The sequence below is a fragment of the Takifugu flavidus genome, chromosome 10, assembly GCF_003711565.1.
Source record: "Takifugu flavidus isolate HTHZ2018 chromosome 10, ASM371156v2, whole genome shotgun sequence".
NCBI lineage: Eukaryota > Metazoa > Chordata > Actinopteri > Tetraodontiformes > Tetraodontidae > Takifugu > Takifugu flavidus.
In genome coordinates this window covers 6,423,685-6,443,626 of record NC_079529.1, presented here as the reverse complement: position 1 = coordinate 6,443,626, position 19,942 = coordinate 6,423,685, and the positions used below count along the sequence as shown (strand labels likewise).

Sequence of the window (19,942 nt, the reverse complement as noted above, 5' to 3'; positions counted from 1 at the left end):
CATTGTCTCCACCAGCATGCACTTTAAGAGCATGCTTTTTCACATAATATTATTACGCATTCAGATATACCATTTGTGATGTATAGTTCAATTTACTTTTCCGATCTGCCCGATACAGGGAGCAGGAGATAGCGTCCAACTGCGCTGCGAGTCAGACAGTGCAGGGAGATAATTCTGCTCCATTTTCCAGCTGAAGCCCTAAACACTGTAGCGTTGATAGGAGGTGAAAGGAGGGCTGTAGGGAGCCCATAAGGCAGCGCGGGCCCCACTCTGTGTAACCGTGTTGAGACAAATTAGACTATGTCCTGCTGCTGCCGTCTAGACAGTTTAAGGGACGCGTCAAATATGAATCATAGTGTCAGAGGAAGTGCTGTCAAACAGTTGAGGAGTCTCAAAATGATTGCTTTTCATTCTAGCCACCATCGCGCAACTTTCAGAATACTTTAGTTCGCCAGCATAGAGTTAGACACCAGGTCTGTGCAGCAGAGGATCGGAGTGCACCCGTTCTCACACCAGGGAGCTACAATATTCATTACTTTTACAGTTGGCTTCTATGTAACTTTAATGAATAGCCCTGGGGTTATGTGCTTAACTAAAGGGCCCATCAGCAACTCTTCATTAAGTTGTTTTCACTTGGAGATCAAATTCAAAGTGATGACTTCTCGCTTTAAAGGCCGGAAACTAATAAGTTCAGCCGTCCTCACATACGCCAGCTCCTGTCCCTCCGCTCCCCCCGCAGTTAACTGGGGTTATTTCTCCAAAGTGCGCAATCTTGTTACACCAACAAATAACATTGGACAAATTGCTTATTCATCTTTCTTATTAGCATCTCCGAACACTTGTCGCAGTTTTACTCAGTGGAAGAGCATTAACTTGTTCTTACCCCAGATGCAGATGGCGGGAAGAGACTTTCCGCCATTACTGTTCTGGTAGGAGGTTTAAACTCTTCCTTCAGGGGTCCCCACAGCAGTTTATCCACTCTTTCCACTAGCTCCCATTTGTAGTCTTTTCTAAAGTTCCAATCAGGTAAGGCTTGTAAATACAGCAGCAGCAGCTGGACTCATTATGCGCTTCATTGTTCGTTTATATGCTTGTTGAATCAGATTTTCTGAATCTATGCGACTGGGAAATGGAAGCTGCTTGACTTGAGTGTGTGGATAATTGTATGTTTGTTGATTGATCATCTATCGTCGGATTTCGAGGCAAAAGTGACGAGCAGTTTCGTCAGTGATGAAGATTGTGGTAGATTCCTCTCTGGCCATCTGGACCGTCCAGCACATGCTCATCTGCTGGAAATTTTTATAAAAATTATTATTAAAAATTATAAAAGCAATCGGTGCAGAAAAACAGTGTAGAAGCTATTAGAACTGAAATAACTAGGAGATAATGTGGAAAAGCAAGACGATCTGTGACCTCAACTTTAGTTTTGGATTGTTATTTACACAATACGTTGGCTGTCTGGCCTCCACAGCATTGGGACATGCCTCCCGTGGGGCTCCCGTCCTTTCTGTTTATTAAAATTGGTCATGCTGGTGTTTACCCAAATGTTGTTTGGCCTTTTTAGCAGGAGAAAGCATGAAAATGGCTTCAAAACAAAGAGCGTAAAACAGCCAGCTTAAGAAAACAGAACGCCGCCATTATTGGCATCGAAGTTGCCACGATGGTACCAAGACTGCAGTCGCGGTTCTGTTTCCCATTTGATTGAAGGAAATGCTAATTTGGCATTTTAGAATGGCAGCCAACAAGTCTTGGTGATTCAAGGGAAACTTTTTCTGCTTCCGGTGTCATTTGCTAATGTCCCCAAACTCCTGTTCGTTGTGTAACACAGGCAGAGTTTCCAGAACGCGTCAGAACAGATATGACTTTTTCATTTCGAGATTAAAGCGCTTACGCCTCGGCCGTGTCGGTTAACGTCTTCTGATTGTACGTTTCTGTCCCTGGTGTAGTCTGGTGGCTGATTGGAGTGTGTTTCACGACTGTTTTGTCTGCTATTTCCATTCTTTTCCCAACAGCTCCTTGCGGAGGACACTTCACAGGATCGGAGGGAACCGTGCTGTCCCCAAATTACCCCCATAATTACACCAGAGGTCAGAGCTGCAGCTATGACATCGTTGTCCCCGGGGATTTTGGTAAGCATTTTAAGCGTTATTTTCGCAGTCATGCAATTTTTCCTTCTTGTCTAGTCAGCGAATGTGTTTTGCACATACTTGTTGCCAGCATCCATAAATACTTTTCTGAAGAGAACAAAGGAAATTGTGGGGCCACAATGTTTAGTTTGTTTCCAAGCGTTTTGGATCAGTAATGAAAATAGCCCGAGAAGAAAGCACGGCTGGTCAAGGGGGGCAGAAAACTTCCTTCAAACATGTTCAGAGCTGAATAATTAATATCCCTCCAGTGTTTCTCTCTTGCAGGAGGACATTTGTATGTTTGGACTGGTGCTTAAACACGTCGCCATTTGGTTAAATGCTAATGTGCTACTGGAGTGATATTCAATTCCTGTCTAGGTTTTCATGCTAGACAGCTAGATTGATGGAAGACGAAGATCTTCAGCGGGACTTGAGAAAACTACCCAAATGTATGATTAGTATTTTAAAAGATCATCATGGTTTTATGATGATGTAGACATTATATTGCAGATTTATGGCTGCGTGATTAGGAAAACCGACACTTTATTCACTATGTGAATCGAGTCATTTATTTTGTAAGATGCATTCCAGGACTTGGTGACTGATAGCCCTCAAGGTTGTCCCTCTATCTGGTTGAACTGGCAGGAAAGGTCAACGTACGTTATCACGTGGTCCCCTGACCTGAAGAGGAAAAGGAAAAATGACCTCCGCCAGCATTATTTATGTCAGCGGCTGGTTGTCAGGGTTGCTGTCATTCAGACGGCAGATTTGCTTTAGATTTACAAGTTAATGGTGGATTCAAGTACTTTGGACTTTAAATTTAAAGCAGGGAAGAAGACCAGGCAGCTAATAAACATTGTAGTGAGCACCTTTAGCCCCTTTAGGATTGCCTTCCCCAACATAAATCAGAAATTTAGAGTTTAAAGCCAACACATGGTAGTTGGGGTGGAGGCAGCTTAGTCTGGAGGGGAGGCGGAGGGTTCTTGGTTTGAGCCCCGACAAAATTTGGAAGGTGTTTTAGGTGCAGGGGGAGGTGCCAGGACACCTTAAGAGCAGCTGAGGGACCTTTGAGCAAGGCACAGAATCCTTGCTAGCGACTCATTCTGGGGCGTGCCCTGCCTTTTGGCCATGTACAGCATGGATGGGCTCTAGCGTCCTCCCCCGTGACCCCAACAGGCACGAAAACCAAAAAAGAAAATTGTACATTTGTATACGAGCTGTACTTCCATTTATTCATTTGTTGTTGTTTAAGTCCAGTGGTCATCTGTCTGTTCCTTAATGTTAAATTATTCTGTCAGAAATAATGCTTCCAGTCACATTTTAGACAATAACTCTGCTTCCTTTTAAAGAGATGAATTTTCCATGACAACAACCTTTGCCTTGGGCAGTGCTTGCAAACATGGAGGCAAACGCTACCCCAAAGGAATTCACTGTTTTATTCACACCAAGGTCAGCAGCTGGTGTGTAATCATTTACTGTATGTCTGCCGTATACTTCTCCATCATTCTGTGGCATTTACTCGCTTAAAATTGGTGAGACTGACATTTTGACAAGATAAATCCTTCGTGCGTGCACTGCTACACAGGGAAAAAAAATCTGGACACAGAGTTCAGAGTTGCACAAATGCCAGCTCGTGCTTCAAGGAGAATGGTCTATTTTGTTAAGCTTTTGTCAGATTTTCTCTTGTTGGCCCATGCATTTTAAATTATAGGACTTTATATGTATACACTTATCTTTCAATAGAGAATATTGAATGGTAATATAAATGCCCACTGCCTCAGTGTATTTTACGTATTTGTATGATAGTATCAGCATAATGTACTGTTTCGCTTAAATATGTTGGCAGGCACTGACTGATCAGAGTAAAACAAAAATCTGGTCCATAACAAATTAGAGAAAGAGTTAGAGGGTAGAAGGTGGTTCAGTGTGAAAGCTTCACAGAGGCCATGTCAGATGGCAAAAGTCATAATGAGCAAGAATCCCTAATGAGCGAGGCTGATGGTGAGAAGAGAGGTTGTTACAGTGCTTGTAGCTACCTTTGAGGAGTAAAATGCTGACCTCAGGGGGGGCTGTTTACTCACTGATGCTCAATGGAGAATAAGGTTACGCCTGCAGCCACCTGAGAATATGGCTTGGGACTCCCTGCACAGAAAGCATTTCCTTTTTTATGTGTCAGCCTGCAGTGTAGACACAACTTTAATTGCAGCTAAGCTAATATGAGCTCAACTTCCGCTAATGATAAATGAACATTTTCAGCAGGGTTTCACAAGTGTGGATGTTTCCGTGACTGACATATGTGAGTGTTCACTCAAATAACTGATCCGACTGGATGGAACATCCTGTGATTGTTTGAAGATGATGAGATTATGGGAACACCGAGTCCGACGGCTTCTGCCAGGAGGCACTGATACATCTGATCGAGCCTCGAGCAGAAAGCAACAAATGGCTTTAGCTGAAAGTGGAACGACTGGAGACATGTTGTCTTCCACGTCCCTCTCTGACTGGAACCTTACCAGCTGCTGGGGAGTTTCTACCCAAGATAGAACGCTAATGGTCTTGGGTGTAAGTGCAGTCTCGCACTCTCCGCCGATTGATGCGATTTCAATGCGATAATAGGTCATTAAATATTAATGTTTGAGCCCTGTCATACAATCCCTCGGCTTATTCTGTCATTGGCCAGAATCCCAGAAGGCCTGTCCCGCCACAACACAAGGACTACAGGGAGCTCCTCCATAATTCATAGCCAGAAAGACAAACATATGCTGCCATTTCCCCCCCTTTTGTCATTTTGCTTGTGCTCTGAGGGCCTCACACACCTTATTTTGGCATATATAGTCCTCAAGACACATTTTGCTAATGCTGTGAATGTGACATCACTTTCCAGCACTACATTATCATCCTCCATCTATAAGCCCTCTCTGGCAGTGTTCTCCTCCTCAAACTGTTGCACTTTTTCCCCCCTCTTCCTTATTTGACCCCCTGTAGACAATAAAAATGTTCATTGAAAAGATGAATCCCACGGCCCATATAGCAGCGCAACGGAGACGGCTAAAAGGCCTCGTTAACTCCACGGAAACAATTACTTGATTTTGTGATTTGTGCCTTCAGTCAGTAAACTGGTTCTTAAACATTCTTTAACATTCTTCAGCTCTTCTGTGCTGCAGCTGGAGCGTCTCATCACGAAATAATATCAGGCAAGCTCACGAGGGCTCGATGATAATCCATCAGCTGCGCGCATCAGAAATCATAACCACAGAAGAGATGGAGACCGAAGGAAGGGTGTGCCATTTTTCTTCGCTGCTGTGCTGTAATGGCGCCACCGCGGGCAGAGCTCCATCCTTTTTGGCAGGAAAAAAAGCGCCGCATCCCAAAAGTAAAGATGATAAAGTAGCTGTGCTTTGTCATAAAAGTTGGACGAAGGATATAGCGCAGTCACGAAGCCCACAGTCAGAACGAATTTTAGAATAATTAAGATCTGGCTGAAAGGTTGGACCTGTCTTTTCCTACATTTCTTACCATCCAGCCCCGTCTCACACCTCGGCTGGCATTAGGCCATTTAATCCAACATGAGCAGCGATCCCGACCAGGTGCACTTATTCACCACGACTGCTTCAGACGGGCTGCGTCATCATGCTCTTATGATCCCAAATCCACTTTGGGTGGATCAGAGTGATCTCATTCCCCTGGATCATCTCCAGATTGTTGCACAATGAAACACCTTTGAGACGTGGCGGTTAATGACGCGTGAGTCCGTGCTGTTAAGATCACTGCTATCGCCAAGACTTCGCCGCATTAATTACACTATTAATTGGGAGCTGAATTAAAATAAAAAATAAAATCCCTGTGCCACTACAGAGGGCAGCCAAGAGTTTATCACGCTTGTCAGATTTTTTGGACTGTTTTCATATGCAAATAAAATAGGTTTTCCATCCCGTGGGAGGGAAAGGAACCTGCGGTTTCATAGGTGCCGCTGTGGTGCGAGTGCGTGACAGTAATGGAATACCAGAGTCTTCCGGAGTCACCAGCGTCTGAAGTTTTGAAGCGATTAAAGCGGCTTAACTATTTTCACGTGGTCCGAGGTGAAGATGCTCGGCTGAAAATGTTGCTCATTGTTCAAGTGCATTGTGTTGCACCAGCATGACTATCCCCGGAGGACAAAAGATTCATCATAGCCCTGCATAAATTAGATAACAAGTTTGCAGTGATTTATTGACTTAATATCTGGACGTGATTACAGCAAAGGAACAGATTGGAGTCATGCATGGCTGATTTTGGATTAGAGCCATAAATGAGCTACAGTGTTCCAGCCAGAGTGTGTATGCACATGCTTGCATTACACTGCGCTTGTGTTCGTAACGGGGGGCGGGGGATTGCAGCCTGTTTGACGTGGAATGTTGTTGCTATGCTAATACCACATCAGGGAACTGTCCCTGAGGGCAAAATCATCTCTTATTTAGACCCTTGGCAGCCAGGCGTGTTTAGCGTTCTATGGATCTGCCAGGGTTCTTCTTTGTCATTAGACCTTGCTGAGTCCACGTGCACATGCGTTTAGCTTCTTCAGCCGTGATGTCTTATGGGTAAAGGTAGGTGCGTTTGTGCGTGGGATTGATCTGTTTGATTATGCACAACTTAAGTAGCCTGTGAATCTTCCCTCTTACGGTAACTATTAAAGAACCACAACTCGAGTGTTTGTTTTTTCTTCAGCCAGGACCGGATTCCTCAAGGCACAAGGTTTATTGCTCCTATTGGCTTCAAATCCTGCCTCTTCATCTGCGCATTCGCTGTAGCCCTCTTATTTGTGCTTGTTGTATAATAGTTTTACGGGGCCCTGCTGAGAAACGACCCTATAGACGCCTTTGGTAATGTACAAACAGCACTTTTCTAACTCGGAGCACAAATGTGCTGATTGTTTACTGTCTGTTTTAAAATGTATTTAATACATATTTTTACTTAAAGGTGGGTACCTATTAAACCATTTTTGAACCACTTTATTACTGTCAAACCCATTTTGATAGTAATTAAGCATTGTGTTCAGGCGGGCTACATGTATTTAATGACTTGTGGGAGGGAGGTATGGAAGGCAGGTTTTTCCATATTCTAACTGCAGTGTGTTCTGGCTACACTGCCTCAGTTTATAATTGTGAAACCATTTCAACAGGAATCCAGATAAAAGTCACAGCAGGTTGTTGGACAGCTGCTGGGAACCTTAGATAACCCACTCTGGCCCATCCTGAGGCGAGCAGCTCCGTGAACAAGAGGGGATGCGGAAAAGGCAGAGCTTGAGATGCAGTTCATGAATATATCACCAGCGGCTGATGTGTGATGAAAGCAGCCACAGATTTTGTGTCACTTTTTCGTATTAGTGCAGAGTGACGAGGACGATCACTTGTATGTTTTTCCTCAAATGGGCACAACTCAAACTGTGACAGCCGCAGCACCCTGAGTGTGCTTGGCTTATGCTACCGTCCAAAAACAGTATGTGAAAGATCAGTTTGAAGGTGTGTGTGTGTATTTGTGCATGTGCTGAGCTGAGTACAACCAGCTCAACTCGCTACATCTTGAATATTACATCAAAATATTTCCGGGTTTTCTTCTGCAGAGCACACAGATTACAGCAGATTAGTGATACGGGCAGACTGTAGCTGTGTGTGTGTGTGTGTGTGTGTGTGTGTGGTGTGTGTGTGTGTTAAAGCTTAGTTAAGCTGCATTCTTTCCAGGTTTTTAAAATGTAGCCTCCCACTCGGGCATTAGCAGAAATCACTGACTTTACAGCACTGTTTTGCTCTTTTCTCCCAGCCCACACACACTCTGACACACACGCACAGAAATGCTGTAAACATGGAGACCCACTGTAGCCTTAGTTTGGACATTATAGCAATGAGGCTTTATCTCAAGATGTACTTGGGAAAGCTGTTGTGACAGCAATTTAAAGACAAGTTTATGCCCGGTTCGATACAGGCGATGGAGAAATACAGCAATAAACACAAGCCACAGGGTGCTCGAGAGCGTCGGCGGGTTTATTTGCTTTTCAATTAAAAGATATTAATTAGTGTTTAATAAGATGCTGCAAGAGCAGGTGTCTGCAGCGCTGGTGCCTATAATGGCCTCCCTGTCAACTCTGCTCAGCATCACCTCTATACCGGGTGTCATCAGAGCTTTTAGGCAAATCGCACCTTTCAACACACCAATTGTGCCTTAAGAGAGCTTTAAATATTTGTCTGTGTCGGCATTTAAACGATCACACATGTCAAAGCAGCAGCTGTTAGACTGTTTTGAGAGAGGAACTAAATTTGCCTCTTACCTACAGGTGGAGCTCATGATGGACGTGTGAGGGAGTTACCAATCGCTCATTCTACATCGTTCTCCTAATTCTTTTTTGCAGTGCTCTTTGGTCAGTTTGTGGTGTTCCAGACTTTAATGTCTGACGTGGTGGACATCTACGACGGCTCCTCCGCAGATTCGGCCCTTCTCGCCTCCATATATGGATCCCACTCAGGTCATTTTTATAGCCCGTCTACATTTAACATTCAGCCCGCCCTTCCACTCTTACTTTGGTAATTCTGATATGACAGCACTTAACACAATAGGAGTACAGTTTAATAAACCTTAATTGAAACAACAAATGCAAATAGTGCTGTTGTAAATCGTGTCTTCGCGCTTCATTTGATTCGGCTGTCACCAGATATAGAAAACAAATTATATTTGCCATTTCAAGTACTTAAATGTAATTAATTTCAAATAACATAATTGCATTTAAGTTGTGTTCCAATGATCACATTAAATTATGAAATAAATATTCATTTATTACACAGAAGAGCCCTCGTTGACTTAATTTCCCTCTTAATAAGGTCACAGGAATGCCAAATATGCCAAAGATGATGCCAGTACGACATCTTCTATACAGCAAATGTCTTCTGTGTTTGTAATTTAGGCGAGACGCTTCCTTTGAGTTCAGGAAACAAAATCACGCTGAAGTTTGCTGCAAATGGAACAGAAACAGCCAAAGGATTTCACTTTGTTTACCAAGGTAAGAGCTTTTTTTTTTCATCTATTCAGCCCAGACTGCTCACTGCTCGGAGCAGGAAATGATGGACTCAAACAGCCTAGCCTGGCACGGTAGACACGGCCGACTAATGACGTGTGAGGAGATTAGCAAAGGCTTTATGATTTCTCTGCCTCAATCTTCTCACCATCTTTCAACCGCACACACCCACCACTCTGCTTTGTTTCTGTCTTCTGTCTTCTGTCCTCTCCTCCTCCTTTTCCTTTCCTCCCCAAAGCTGTCCCCAGGACAAGCTCCATTCAGTGCAGCTCAGTCCCAGAGCCGCGCTTCGGGAAGCGGGTAGGGAACGACTTTGGCATTGGCAAGGTGGTGCTGTTTGAATGCAATCCAGGTTACACGCTACACGGCTCCAGCGCCATCAGGTGTGAGGCCGTGCCCAATGCCCTGGCCCAGTGGAACGGCACTGTGCCCTCATGTGCTGGTAAGCATCCTCATAAGTTGGTTTCATTGCTTCGGGCGCATTCACACCCACAGAAACGGGGCTGCTACAGTTTTGTTTTTTCATCTTAATGCCCCCCAACTATTCTCCTATCTTTGCTCTTCATAGCTCAGACACTTACAGAGAGCTAAAGAAGCAAAGAAAAACAATGTGTCACACAAATTTTCCACCCAAATAAAGGATTTTTCTTCCTGGGCAGACAAAATGGGACAGATTTGTTTTTTTCATGCTCCTATGATGAAAATACTGTATTTCTACAGCAACTGAAGCAGCCACACGCTGCTCTTCAGGAGAGACCACTCACACGTGCACGCACACACGTGGCAGTCTATTAAACTGGTTTTTGGCAAGAGAACTGAACCCACGGAGTGTTAGTGCACAAATCTGCAAGTTTAAACTCACTGTTCATCTGTCAAGGCTTCAGTGCATCGTTACGGCGATGGTACGCCGAGACTGCTCTCACATTTTATCGCTCCTTTTTTGGAGTGGGAAAAAAAACCTCATCATATTCTACCTGTTCATCATGAAAATGGCAGCCACTGCAGCAATTCCTAATTATACTGCAGCATCCATCATTGTTGGAGCCCCAAACAGACCTAAAAGATAATGAATAGAGATTTTAGCAGGTGGCCAAAAAACGTTGTGATCTATAACTAAAAGTAAATAGTGGTGATTTAAGCATACAGATGGAAAATTGAATGCTATTATGTTATTTTCCCCTTCATAATTGGATACACCCATTAGTTAGGGCCTCCATCAGAGGTGAAGGAGCTGTGGGTAACTTCCATCATCTCGGTCTCATATTGAAGATTTAAAAGTCATAATAGTTGGTAATCGCATCCATAGATATTCTTTTGACAGGGAAGTCATCATTACTGAAATGGAAAATGTGAACCGTCAGCTGGGATCTATTTGAATGGGATGCCCACCAAGCATTTTCTTACACATGACTAGATTTATTTGCTTGGTTTTCCCATGTTAGCCAAACATGCAGCAGGCACAGACATACGCGCTTCAAACTGCCCCAACCAGTTAGTCTGGAAGCTTTCAAGCAAGTTTACCTCCGTCTGGTAAGGGAATAACAATGACACGCGCAGTTCAATTCTAAACAAAGTGATTTTTATTCCGAAATTGAATCTGGCTGCAGCTTCTCCCCCAGCGGCAGCGTGCTGGTCCAGAATAATGGATATAGTTTCATAAATGCTTCAATAAAAACATGATGCTCGATTACTCAAGCGCTCCTTATTGAGGGTGACACCGGGCTCTTGTAAAGTCACCTGCATTCCAAAGGACACATTCCCTTTAACTTTAAAACCTTTAAACTTTAGTGCTAATTTGCACGCAGGCAGCCTTTCACTTACTTATTTAATTCTTTGTGCCTCCGTCGATGCTTAATTTTGAGCATCCTTGCAACAGAGATAGAAAAACATAAAGACTGCATCAACGGTTGTGTTAATAGTAAGCTTCAGCTAAATATTGATGGTGTTTAGATTAGATTTCTGTTTGCTATTCCCCGAGCCTCTCAGAGCAAGGTTGCCCTCCCACAGGAGACTCCAACACAAACCAAATCGTTTTTCACAGCGGGGAGAATCATAACCAGCTGATATTATTGGTTGCCGTGGAATTCACTGTTGGCTTTACACTTTCTAAAAGGTGCGGTCCAGCTAACAGTCCAGCGTCAGGCTTGTTTTTAAATTGTGAATTCTTTTTCTTTCTGGAAAAATAAAAAATAAAAAAAAAACCCTCCCAAGGCCAATTATAGCATGAGTCCGGAGCGCCGTAGCAAGGCGAGTCCGACCAAGACCACGTTTGAGGTCCGGGTGCTTTTGAGCATTTGTGTCTTTAAGGAAGTATAAAGTGGACATTATTTCCACTCTCTAATCCATCCTTCCACAGCTTCCAGGTGGGAATAGTGAATGAGGCCAATCAGTTAATCTATCCCATAAATCATGAATACGCCCAAGCGTGACTATTTTCTCAAAGGAAGTTGTAAGTTTGTTTCAGTGGGAACAGAAATGTAAACCCAGCTGCTTCAAATCAATAGTGATGTAACTACATGCAATGTAAATATGGGATATTTTGATGAAGCACTTTGGGTTTAATCTTAAATCACATTGTCTCTGCGTATCAGAAGGATTTTCCGTTGTCTGTGTGGAGATCTTTCGTGGTTAATTGCAGTAACTATATAATCTGCCGCTGGCTGAAACGGGCGCTTTCATGAAGCTTATGTAAAGCATGGCGGTGAAGTGGCGTGCACGGCCACAAAGCAAGAAGTTCCCGTAGATTCCATCTCCGAGGACGTTGGAATTTACATGTTCTCCGCGTTGTCCTCAGCTTCCACCTACAGCCTAAAAACATGCACCTTAAGTTGATTGTGGCAGAAATGAGCAGGACTCACTTTGACAATTCAGACGAGCTGAATGATATTGCAGCTCAGCGTGGGTGAACTGTAATGTTTGTTCAAAAACAGGAGTAAAAAAAACCCTCTTTTTTTATTTAGGGGGCTGTGAGTGATGGCGTGGTGAATTGTCACTGTCATTTAGCATATAGGCGACACAAACCTTGAAGAATATTTTAGGCTGCAGGATATGAACGTCTCTCTGCATGTGACACGTGCTAGCTGGAGCTGACATGGATGTGGCCGTTATTAGATGAAAGCAGATCGCTTTGAGGTACAGAAAGGTCTGAAATTGTGGCGCGCTGTGAAACAGAGGCTTTTCTCTCATAGCTTTGCTAACAATTTGCCGCGGTTGTGTGTTGTTTTCCTTGCTTGTGCAGCCCGTCCTCACTTTACACACACATTTCTGTCCCCCGGCTGCTGGACATCCTCAGTTGAGATTGTATTGAATGGTAAAGCATCAACTAGGGCTATGAAAAATAACATTTGCTTTGCCATTGTGAGAACACGTTGTGCTCTTGACATTTCCTCGTCTGCTCTGCATGGACACTCTGCTTTCCGAGGGGAAAATGTTGCATGTAAGGGCTTGGTAACCTTGCATTAATCTGAGCATTGATTTGTCCAAAACACAACAGGAGCTCAGATAATTAACTATTGCACTAAATCATTCCACAGCTCCATCAGAAGGAAAGCATCTGTCTTGCTTTGCTTTAGATAACTCTCCTTAAAAGTCTTTTTTTCCCTCTGGGTTACGTTAGAAATCAGTCCAGAAGGCTGGAAAACAGTTCTGTTTTCTCATTTGTAATAATCATACGAAGAGAACTCGGGCTAACGCTTTAGAAGGAGCTGGCTTAATTGCTCTTCTCAAAAGCGCGACAGGGTTTTGACACAGCCAGCGGGACACCCAGACACTCACGCCAGTTCAATCTTCATGTGTCTGGAGTGTTGCATCGATGGAAGTAATGCACATACCATTAAGCACAAGAAAAACGCGACACCTGCTGCCTGTGAGGCATTTCATTAGACATTACTGCGAGTGTTGGGTTCTGTCAGGGCTCCATTGAGGGTGAAATGAGACCACGAGGGCAAGGATGCATTCATAAGTGTAAATACAGGTTGGCTTTACGGAGCATTCATCTATGGGATTCCATCGGTATAATTGATGGCCCAACACTAATCTCGTTGTGATCTTCTCCGGATCGTTCTCTGCAACCGTGCGCCGACCTGAACGTTGTCAGGACTGATCTCTTTTCATCCAGTTCCCTGTGGTGGCGTGTTGACGGATCGCAAAGGCACCATCCTCTCTCCCGGATACCCAGAGCCGTACGCCAACTATTTGAACTGCGCCTGGAGGATTTCTGTTCCGGAGGGAGCCGGCATCCAAGTGAGTGGGCGCAGAGATCTGTGGTTGGATGCTGAAATACACGCTGTTGGGAGTTTAATCCCTTTTACGTGTGTCGCGTTCACATCTTGATGAAGGTTCGTGCCCCTTACAGATTCAGGTCGTGACCTTTGCCACAGAGCACAACTGGGACTCGCTGGATTTTTTTGATGGGGTTGATGGCAATGCTCCAAGGCTTGGTAGCTATTCAGGTAAACCCACGCGCACGTGACACTCCCAACCACAAATACAGGCCATAATCAGCACAAGATTACTTCAGCATGTTGGTAAAAAGACAATAATTAAGACTGTCGCAAACTCCTGCTTCATTGAAAGAGGGAAAAAGCTGACGTGGTTCTCAGACGTGCGCTGACGAAAGTGGCGCTCTTCACACGTGACGCCTTCTACCCGCCATTAATTGAGCCCTTGTGAAAGAGGAAGTGTTGCCTCTTGTCTCGGCTCGTGTGATCACATTATCTCAGCGTCACACTACAGCTGTCACTGCTGCGCAGGGCAGCTTGGGACGTGGAGCAGATGAGGGCTTGGAAATGATCAGAGTCTCATAGTCGACACTCGTGGAGCCTGTTGAATTTGTTTTTACTAAGACGGAATCTTTACCTTCATCTCGATCTTTATACGAAGCGTGTAATTAAGAGCCAACATATGCTTATTGTGTACCCATTCTCAGCTCTTTCTGACAGTTTGACAGTGTTTGCTTTTATAATACAGGTACAACAATCCCACAGCTGCTGAACAGCACATCCAACAACCTGTACTTGACCTTCCAGTCTGACATCAGCGTGTCTGCTGCTGGTTTCCATTTGGAGTACACAGGTATGAGGAGAGATGCCCTGTCTCACTACTTGTCACTTTTATTCTGCTGTCACTTTATTTCCATGTGTCCGTCTGGCATCTTTGCCCAGCTGCTTCTCAATGCTAGATGGGTGGGGAGATGCCAGTCTGGGTGGCTCAGAGAAGGAAGAAGAGTTTAAAATGTATTCTCTCTGCTGGTGTGCTTGGTTTTATTTGTTCATTGCTTCAAGTTAGTGCAGCCAGATTCTTTTTATTTGGTTGTAAATGTGCTCATAATCTCAGTGGCCTGTTTGCTAAAGGCTGAAGCATGCTGAGCATTTCCCCTGAGAATTTAAGGAGTGAGGCCCCAGTAGAGCAATTGGTTTATTATTCTACTCATTCAGATGTATAGAAAATTAAAATAAGGATGGCTGGTGGAAGGTAAGGTTTCATTTCCGTTTTCCTCCTTTTCATAACAGGAAAACTCTCGCATATGTCAGGGTGATTCCAATTCCAGTCGCTACACTCTGAAACGAACTTTAGAATGACTTAAAGGTGCTTGCATCATTTCTCTCATAATTTGATACTCACAAATGTGTCGTGAATGAAGGAGATGGGTGAATGAAGCTCCGCCAGTCACTCCTGCCACATCACAGCCCTGTTGCTCACAGTCAGAACTTCATTTCAGAATCGTCCTCCTCTCCCTGAGAACCCTGGTGAAGCTGGGCTTCTCTGTGGGCTCTCCCCCTTTGCATGAACCTCCTCCCACCAGCGCAGCGTCCTGCTGACAGACACATCAGTCTCTCACCGTCCAGTCTTTGCTCTGTCATATTTTGGCTCGGCTCTCTTGGTGGAGGCTGCTGACCGGTCCTGTGTGTTAACCAGCCTCCCGCTGAATTCCTGTCTGTTTTTGTGTAATTACTCACATTGGTGAGCTCCTCCACCATGTGGCGTTACTCTCTGCCTCTTGGCAGCGATATCCGACCAGGCCCCCTTTGTTTCTCCTTGGAACTGCTCATTCATGTTGGAATGTTTGTGTATTGTAGTTGTTGTTGCCCGGATTTTAGATTTTTTTTTTCTTTTTTCTTGGCAACATTCCATCCCCGTTCTATTTTAAACAGTTAAACTTGTGCATCTTATTCGGAGCATACATTTATGGTGTTGTTCCCCTCAGATTTAAGCACACATTTACTCTGTGTACGCTCGGCGCGGGAGAAGAATCGAGGCGGTGTGGATTGCCAGAGCTTCATTAAGTCAATCGTACTTTGAAATGTGTGACGGTCTCCTCTTGAGAGGTGACATCATGCCACTAAAACTTCATACAGTAGCAAATTAACAATCTGTCCCAAAGCAGATGGTTTCCTATCATGTGAAACAGTTTGGGCGCATTCTGAGAGGCGGTAAGATGGTTATCCTGTATCCAGAATATGGCCCAGCTTTAGAAATTCACTCTAAAGTGGGCCGCTGTCTTCTCCACTCCCTGCTGTGGCATCTTCAGTGTGTTCTGTTTTAGGGGCTCCAGATGTGTCACCCTCATCTGGATTCAAGTTTACTTGCACTCTTGGTTTTATTTTTAAGACTTCATTTACATCACTTGGTTTTTGAAGAGCGGCACCAGCGCCGACGTGTTTATGCACCCCGAGAGACAGAGTGCAAATTTGGCAGTCTTTTGACTTGAAATGATTCCTCTGTGTTTTTTGTTTGCTCAGGCTGTCGACTTTTCAGGCAAGATCAAGTCTTCAGGCTTTTTTGATTAATGACTTTTTTCTCCCCCATCAAGTAACTGCATTTATCTTTTTCATTTTATTTCTTTCCAACGGGTGCTTGAACTGAAGCCTCTTATTATAGCTGCGTTCATTTTTGTCCAGAGCTTGTCACTTAAATCTACCACAAACTGGGAAGTTTTAAACTGGGGAGCTGCGCGCGTGACCCGACCAGTGTTAGCTGGGGGTCTAAAAAATTAAACGACCTCGCATGACTCTCTCTCAGCACGCCATGATTTATTCACTACATGTTTTCAGCAATCTTCTCTAGATTAGCATAGCAGCTCAGATGTTAGCTGTGATGTCGTTGCTGATGCGGCATTTAATCCCAAGAAAAACAGGAGTTTCCAAGGGATCCGGGCATTTAATTAATATAAATGTTGGAAAACTGTGAACATATTTGACCTTTCACAAAGATTTTCTTCTGTTCACCTTCATTTAGTATTTCAAATACGCCGAGTAATTTCTAAGGTCAGCTGCATCTTAATTTAATCCATCCATTCAAGAAATTCTTTAGATTTTCAGAGAAAGGTCAACGGAAAACAAATATGATCCAGTTGCCTCAGCGGACATGACTTCTAATTTAATTGCTCTTTTTCAACCCTTATTTAGAATTTAGAAGCACAACGTGTCTCCCATTTTAGAAAAGGGATTATTGTCTTTCTTTTGTGCACAGGCGCTACATTCTCTCACAGAAATATCATATATATATTGGGATTTCATTTTTATTTCACAATGTTACTTTGGCTTTGCTCCAGTGTGCTACATGCTGGACGCTGCGTTAGAATTGACGCTTGGATGGGTTTTAGTTCTCATGCCGCTCTGCTTTTAAAAGGATGAAAGTAAGATGATGCCTTTTTGATAGAGCAGTAGTTGTGCTGCAGCCTGCGAGGATATTTATAGTCTCTAACTGTCTTCTTGTAGGAAATTGTGGTCCATAATGCACTACTTATGTCAAATTCCAGAGAAATCTAAAGCCTTTTTCACTTTTCCACTGCAGGTAGAAGATCATGAGACAGATTTCCTTTTATTGCTGAATGTATAGTGTTGTTTACTAAAAGTGCAACTGTATATTGATTATTAGGGCTCATTCACAAGTCGGTATCATTAACTTTAGCGTAAAATAGATATCCTGAATTGAAAACAATGGCGGCTAAAGCTCAACAGCTGACACGCAGATTGCTAAAATACCATTGAAACTCTCTGATTATATATTTATCATATACATCTGAATAAAATGTAGCGCACATGCTTCATAGAAGATGCCAGAGAAGGCTGCAGAGGCAAACCAGTAAAGATGCCCAACATGATGTATTCATGAAAGACGATTGGTTTCTGGCTGCACCCTTCTGCTGCCATTTAAAAACACATCTCATGGCAGATCCTCTTAACAGTAGTGAGTTCTGCTTCCATGGAGCGGATCTTCAAAGCAACAAATAACATGGTTTACAGGAATCATTGCGCTGCCTTACAGTCGCTCTGCATGCTATTATTGATGGCTGCTGTCTTATTGTCTGTTGCGCTGATGTCTCGGAAGTCTCTTTACAAGCTCAGCGGAGCCACTGGTCCACAAACATGCAACCCAGAACAGCTGATTCTAGACTGTTAATATATTTCTGCAGCCATTTTTGTGGATAAGCTGTGTAGCTATGTTGCATTAAGAATGAATGTGCAGTGCCTCTCAAATCTGAAGGGGCATCTAAAGTGCAGTTATTGGCTTTTTGTTGGGGGAGCGGCTATATTTCTCTACTTCTTCATCATTTTATATAAAGTTAATATGATTTCAATCAGCCGCGGATGTGCACAGAGCTAAACTCACCACTGTTTTTAAGCCACTAAAAGCCAGTGTCAGACTTCTCAGTACCTGGCAAGGGGCACAGATATCACTTTGTTCCAATTAAGCTGGATGCTTCTGTCAAGCAACTCTTCAGGGATTGCTTTGTAATTTCACAGTGATTGCGTCGGATCGCAGTCAAAGATCTTTGCGATTGCAGCCACTAGCAGCAAAGCTTTGTGACTTGTCCCAGTTTGAAAGGGTGTAGTGAGTTCAAAGAAAAACAGCTCACTCAATCATTGCTAATGCTACTGTCGGCCGGTAAATGCATGAATAGGGCTGATGTGTAATTACGTGATAATTACTCACTTGTTCCCTATAGTCGCGCTTTTGTAGCTCAAAAGAAAGGGTTTCATTCAAGGTTCAGTATTTGAGATATTAAGTTTTGTAGAGAAATTAAGCAAATACTTGTTTCATATTGCTGTAAAAGCATGTGTTTATAGCACGTAATTAGCATAATACTAATGTTCAGTAGGTCATTTGCAATTAAGACCTTTATACAGCTCTTTGCTTGCAATATCATGTCTGCCATTTTCCTATTGTTGCCTGGAATCAATACATTTCAATCTACAGTGCACCTATACTTTACCACCTATTCCAACCCTCATTTCCAATCAAAACAAAAGCTACCTTGACTGGAAACCCCTGTGGAATTACATTAGTCATTAAAAAAATCCATGTTGTTGACAGATTTTCCAACCCTTTAAATATGTATTCACACCATGTGGTGCCACCAGATAATTAGAAAATGGATCTGAACCCCTTCTGCGCAGAAGAATGATTGCTGTCCACACTTGTGTGTTGTGACTCTGTCATAAGCAATAGGTTTGGATTCGTGTCCGGAGCCGCTACCCCCCAGTAATGGGCAGAGAGTGGGGGAACGCTACACCGTTGGAGACATGGTGTCCTTCCAGTGCAGTCAAGGCTTCACGTTACAGGTAGGTGAATGTGTCCAGTGCTGGGGAAGCAGATTTTTGTGACTGACTTAAATGGGAAATTTATTAAGCAGTTTGACCTCCGCCCTGTTCTCCATGGGCAGATCATTTAATTGTTTTTTTGTTGTTGTTTTTTTTGCTGCGTTGGTTTGGCTTTGATTTGGTCAGCTCACTGCTCCCACACATAGTTTACCCACTGTCCACCATCACTGCCCACAGTTCTCTAGGATGAATGGATGAACACAAGAAATAGAGCAGAGAAATCCTCTCATCACACTTAAACATATTTGGATTGTGGTCTTACTTTATCACGTCTTCTATCACGAACTGTTCCCTCAAATAGTGCAGTCCAATTTGACTGTTTTAAGTGATAAATGACCAAAATTAATCATCAGCTTCTCAGGTCTTTTTTTGCTCCGTAGTTAAATTTGAACATTGTCCTGACTGCAATTGCAAAGCTGCAAACATCAAGTAGATCCTGTTAAGTGTCATGTATCCACAGCTATCTGTGAAATCAAGATACTTGTCTTGTTTTGGTGTTTTAGTACATTTCTTTGTACTCTAGTTCGGACTTCCCAGGTGGCCCTGTTGCCGGCCAAGAGCAGCAAGGGGTTGTGCTTCTCCCGATGTCATCAAATATTTATGCACAAGACATTGTTGGGAGGAAAAAAAATCTTTTTCTTCTGCAAAGGTCCACAGGAAAATGTCCATTTGGTCTGCTGCTGACCCTTGTTTTCATCCCTTTTAAGTTCTTTTTGGTGCTGAATATCTGTTTTTTCTGTCTGAACAGGGAAATGCGTACATCACTTGCATGCCTGGTCCGGTCAGGAGGTGGAACTACCCTGTACCTCTGTGTTTAGGTAATGGATAGATTTATGGTCACTGTCTCTACTTCAGGCAACAAACACATTGTGTGGCATCAGACGGTCCGTCACCTTTGCTCATCGACTCATTCATCGTATGTGTCCTTTGCTTTAAAGCTGTTTGTCTTTTACTAAATCAGAGTCAATATCTGGCCCCGACAAACAAACCACCATATTATACATTTAGTTTTTTCTTTTTAGTCTAGTTTGCAACGTGTGTGCATTTAATTACAGAATGACCTGAGAGTCATTCCTTTCCCTGACACTTTTCCGTTGACCCCAAATATTCAGCGACGTGGCCAAAACATGTTTACATTAATGCGGATCCATTCTTACCGCGCACTGGCA

General features: G+C 43.5%; 1 protein-coding gene across 1 annotated transcript in view; it reads left to right on the top strand.

The window, feature by feature from the left end:
- LOC130533193 (CUB and sushi domain-containing protein 3-like) overlaps nucleotides 1-19,942 on the top strand; it is a 139,564-nt gene that overhangs the window by 65,386 nt on the left and 54,236 nt on the right. Inside the window, exons 31-39 of the mRNA XM_057046426.1 lie at nucleotides 2,013-2,129; nucleotides 8,509-8,622; nucleotides 9,058-9,153; nucleotides 9,407-9,610; nucleotides 13,286-13,410; nucleotides 13,523-13,619; nucleotides 14,137-14,241; nucleotides 18,616-18,734; nucleotides 19,522-19,591. Of these exons, the coding sequence (XP_056902406.1) occupies nucleotides 2,013-2,129; nucleotides 8,509-8,622; nucleotides 9,058-9,153; nucleotides 9,407-9,610; nucleotides 13,286-13,410; nucleotides 13,523-13,619; nucleotides 14,137-14,241; nucleotides 18,616-18,734; nucleotides 19,522-19,591 (1,047 nt within the window). The remainder of the gene's footprint in view (nucleotides 1-2,012; nucleotides 2,130-8,508; nucleotides 8,623-9,057; nucleotides 9,154-9,406; nucleotides 9,611-13,285; nucleotides 13,411-13,522; nucleotides 13,620-14,136; nucleotides 14,242-18,615; nucleotides 18,735-19,521; nucleotides 19,592-19,942) is intronic.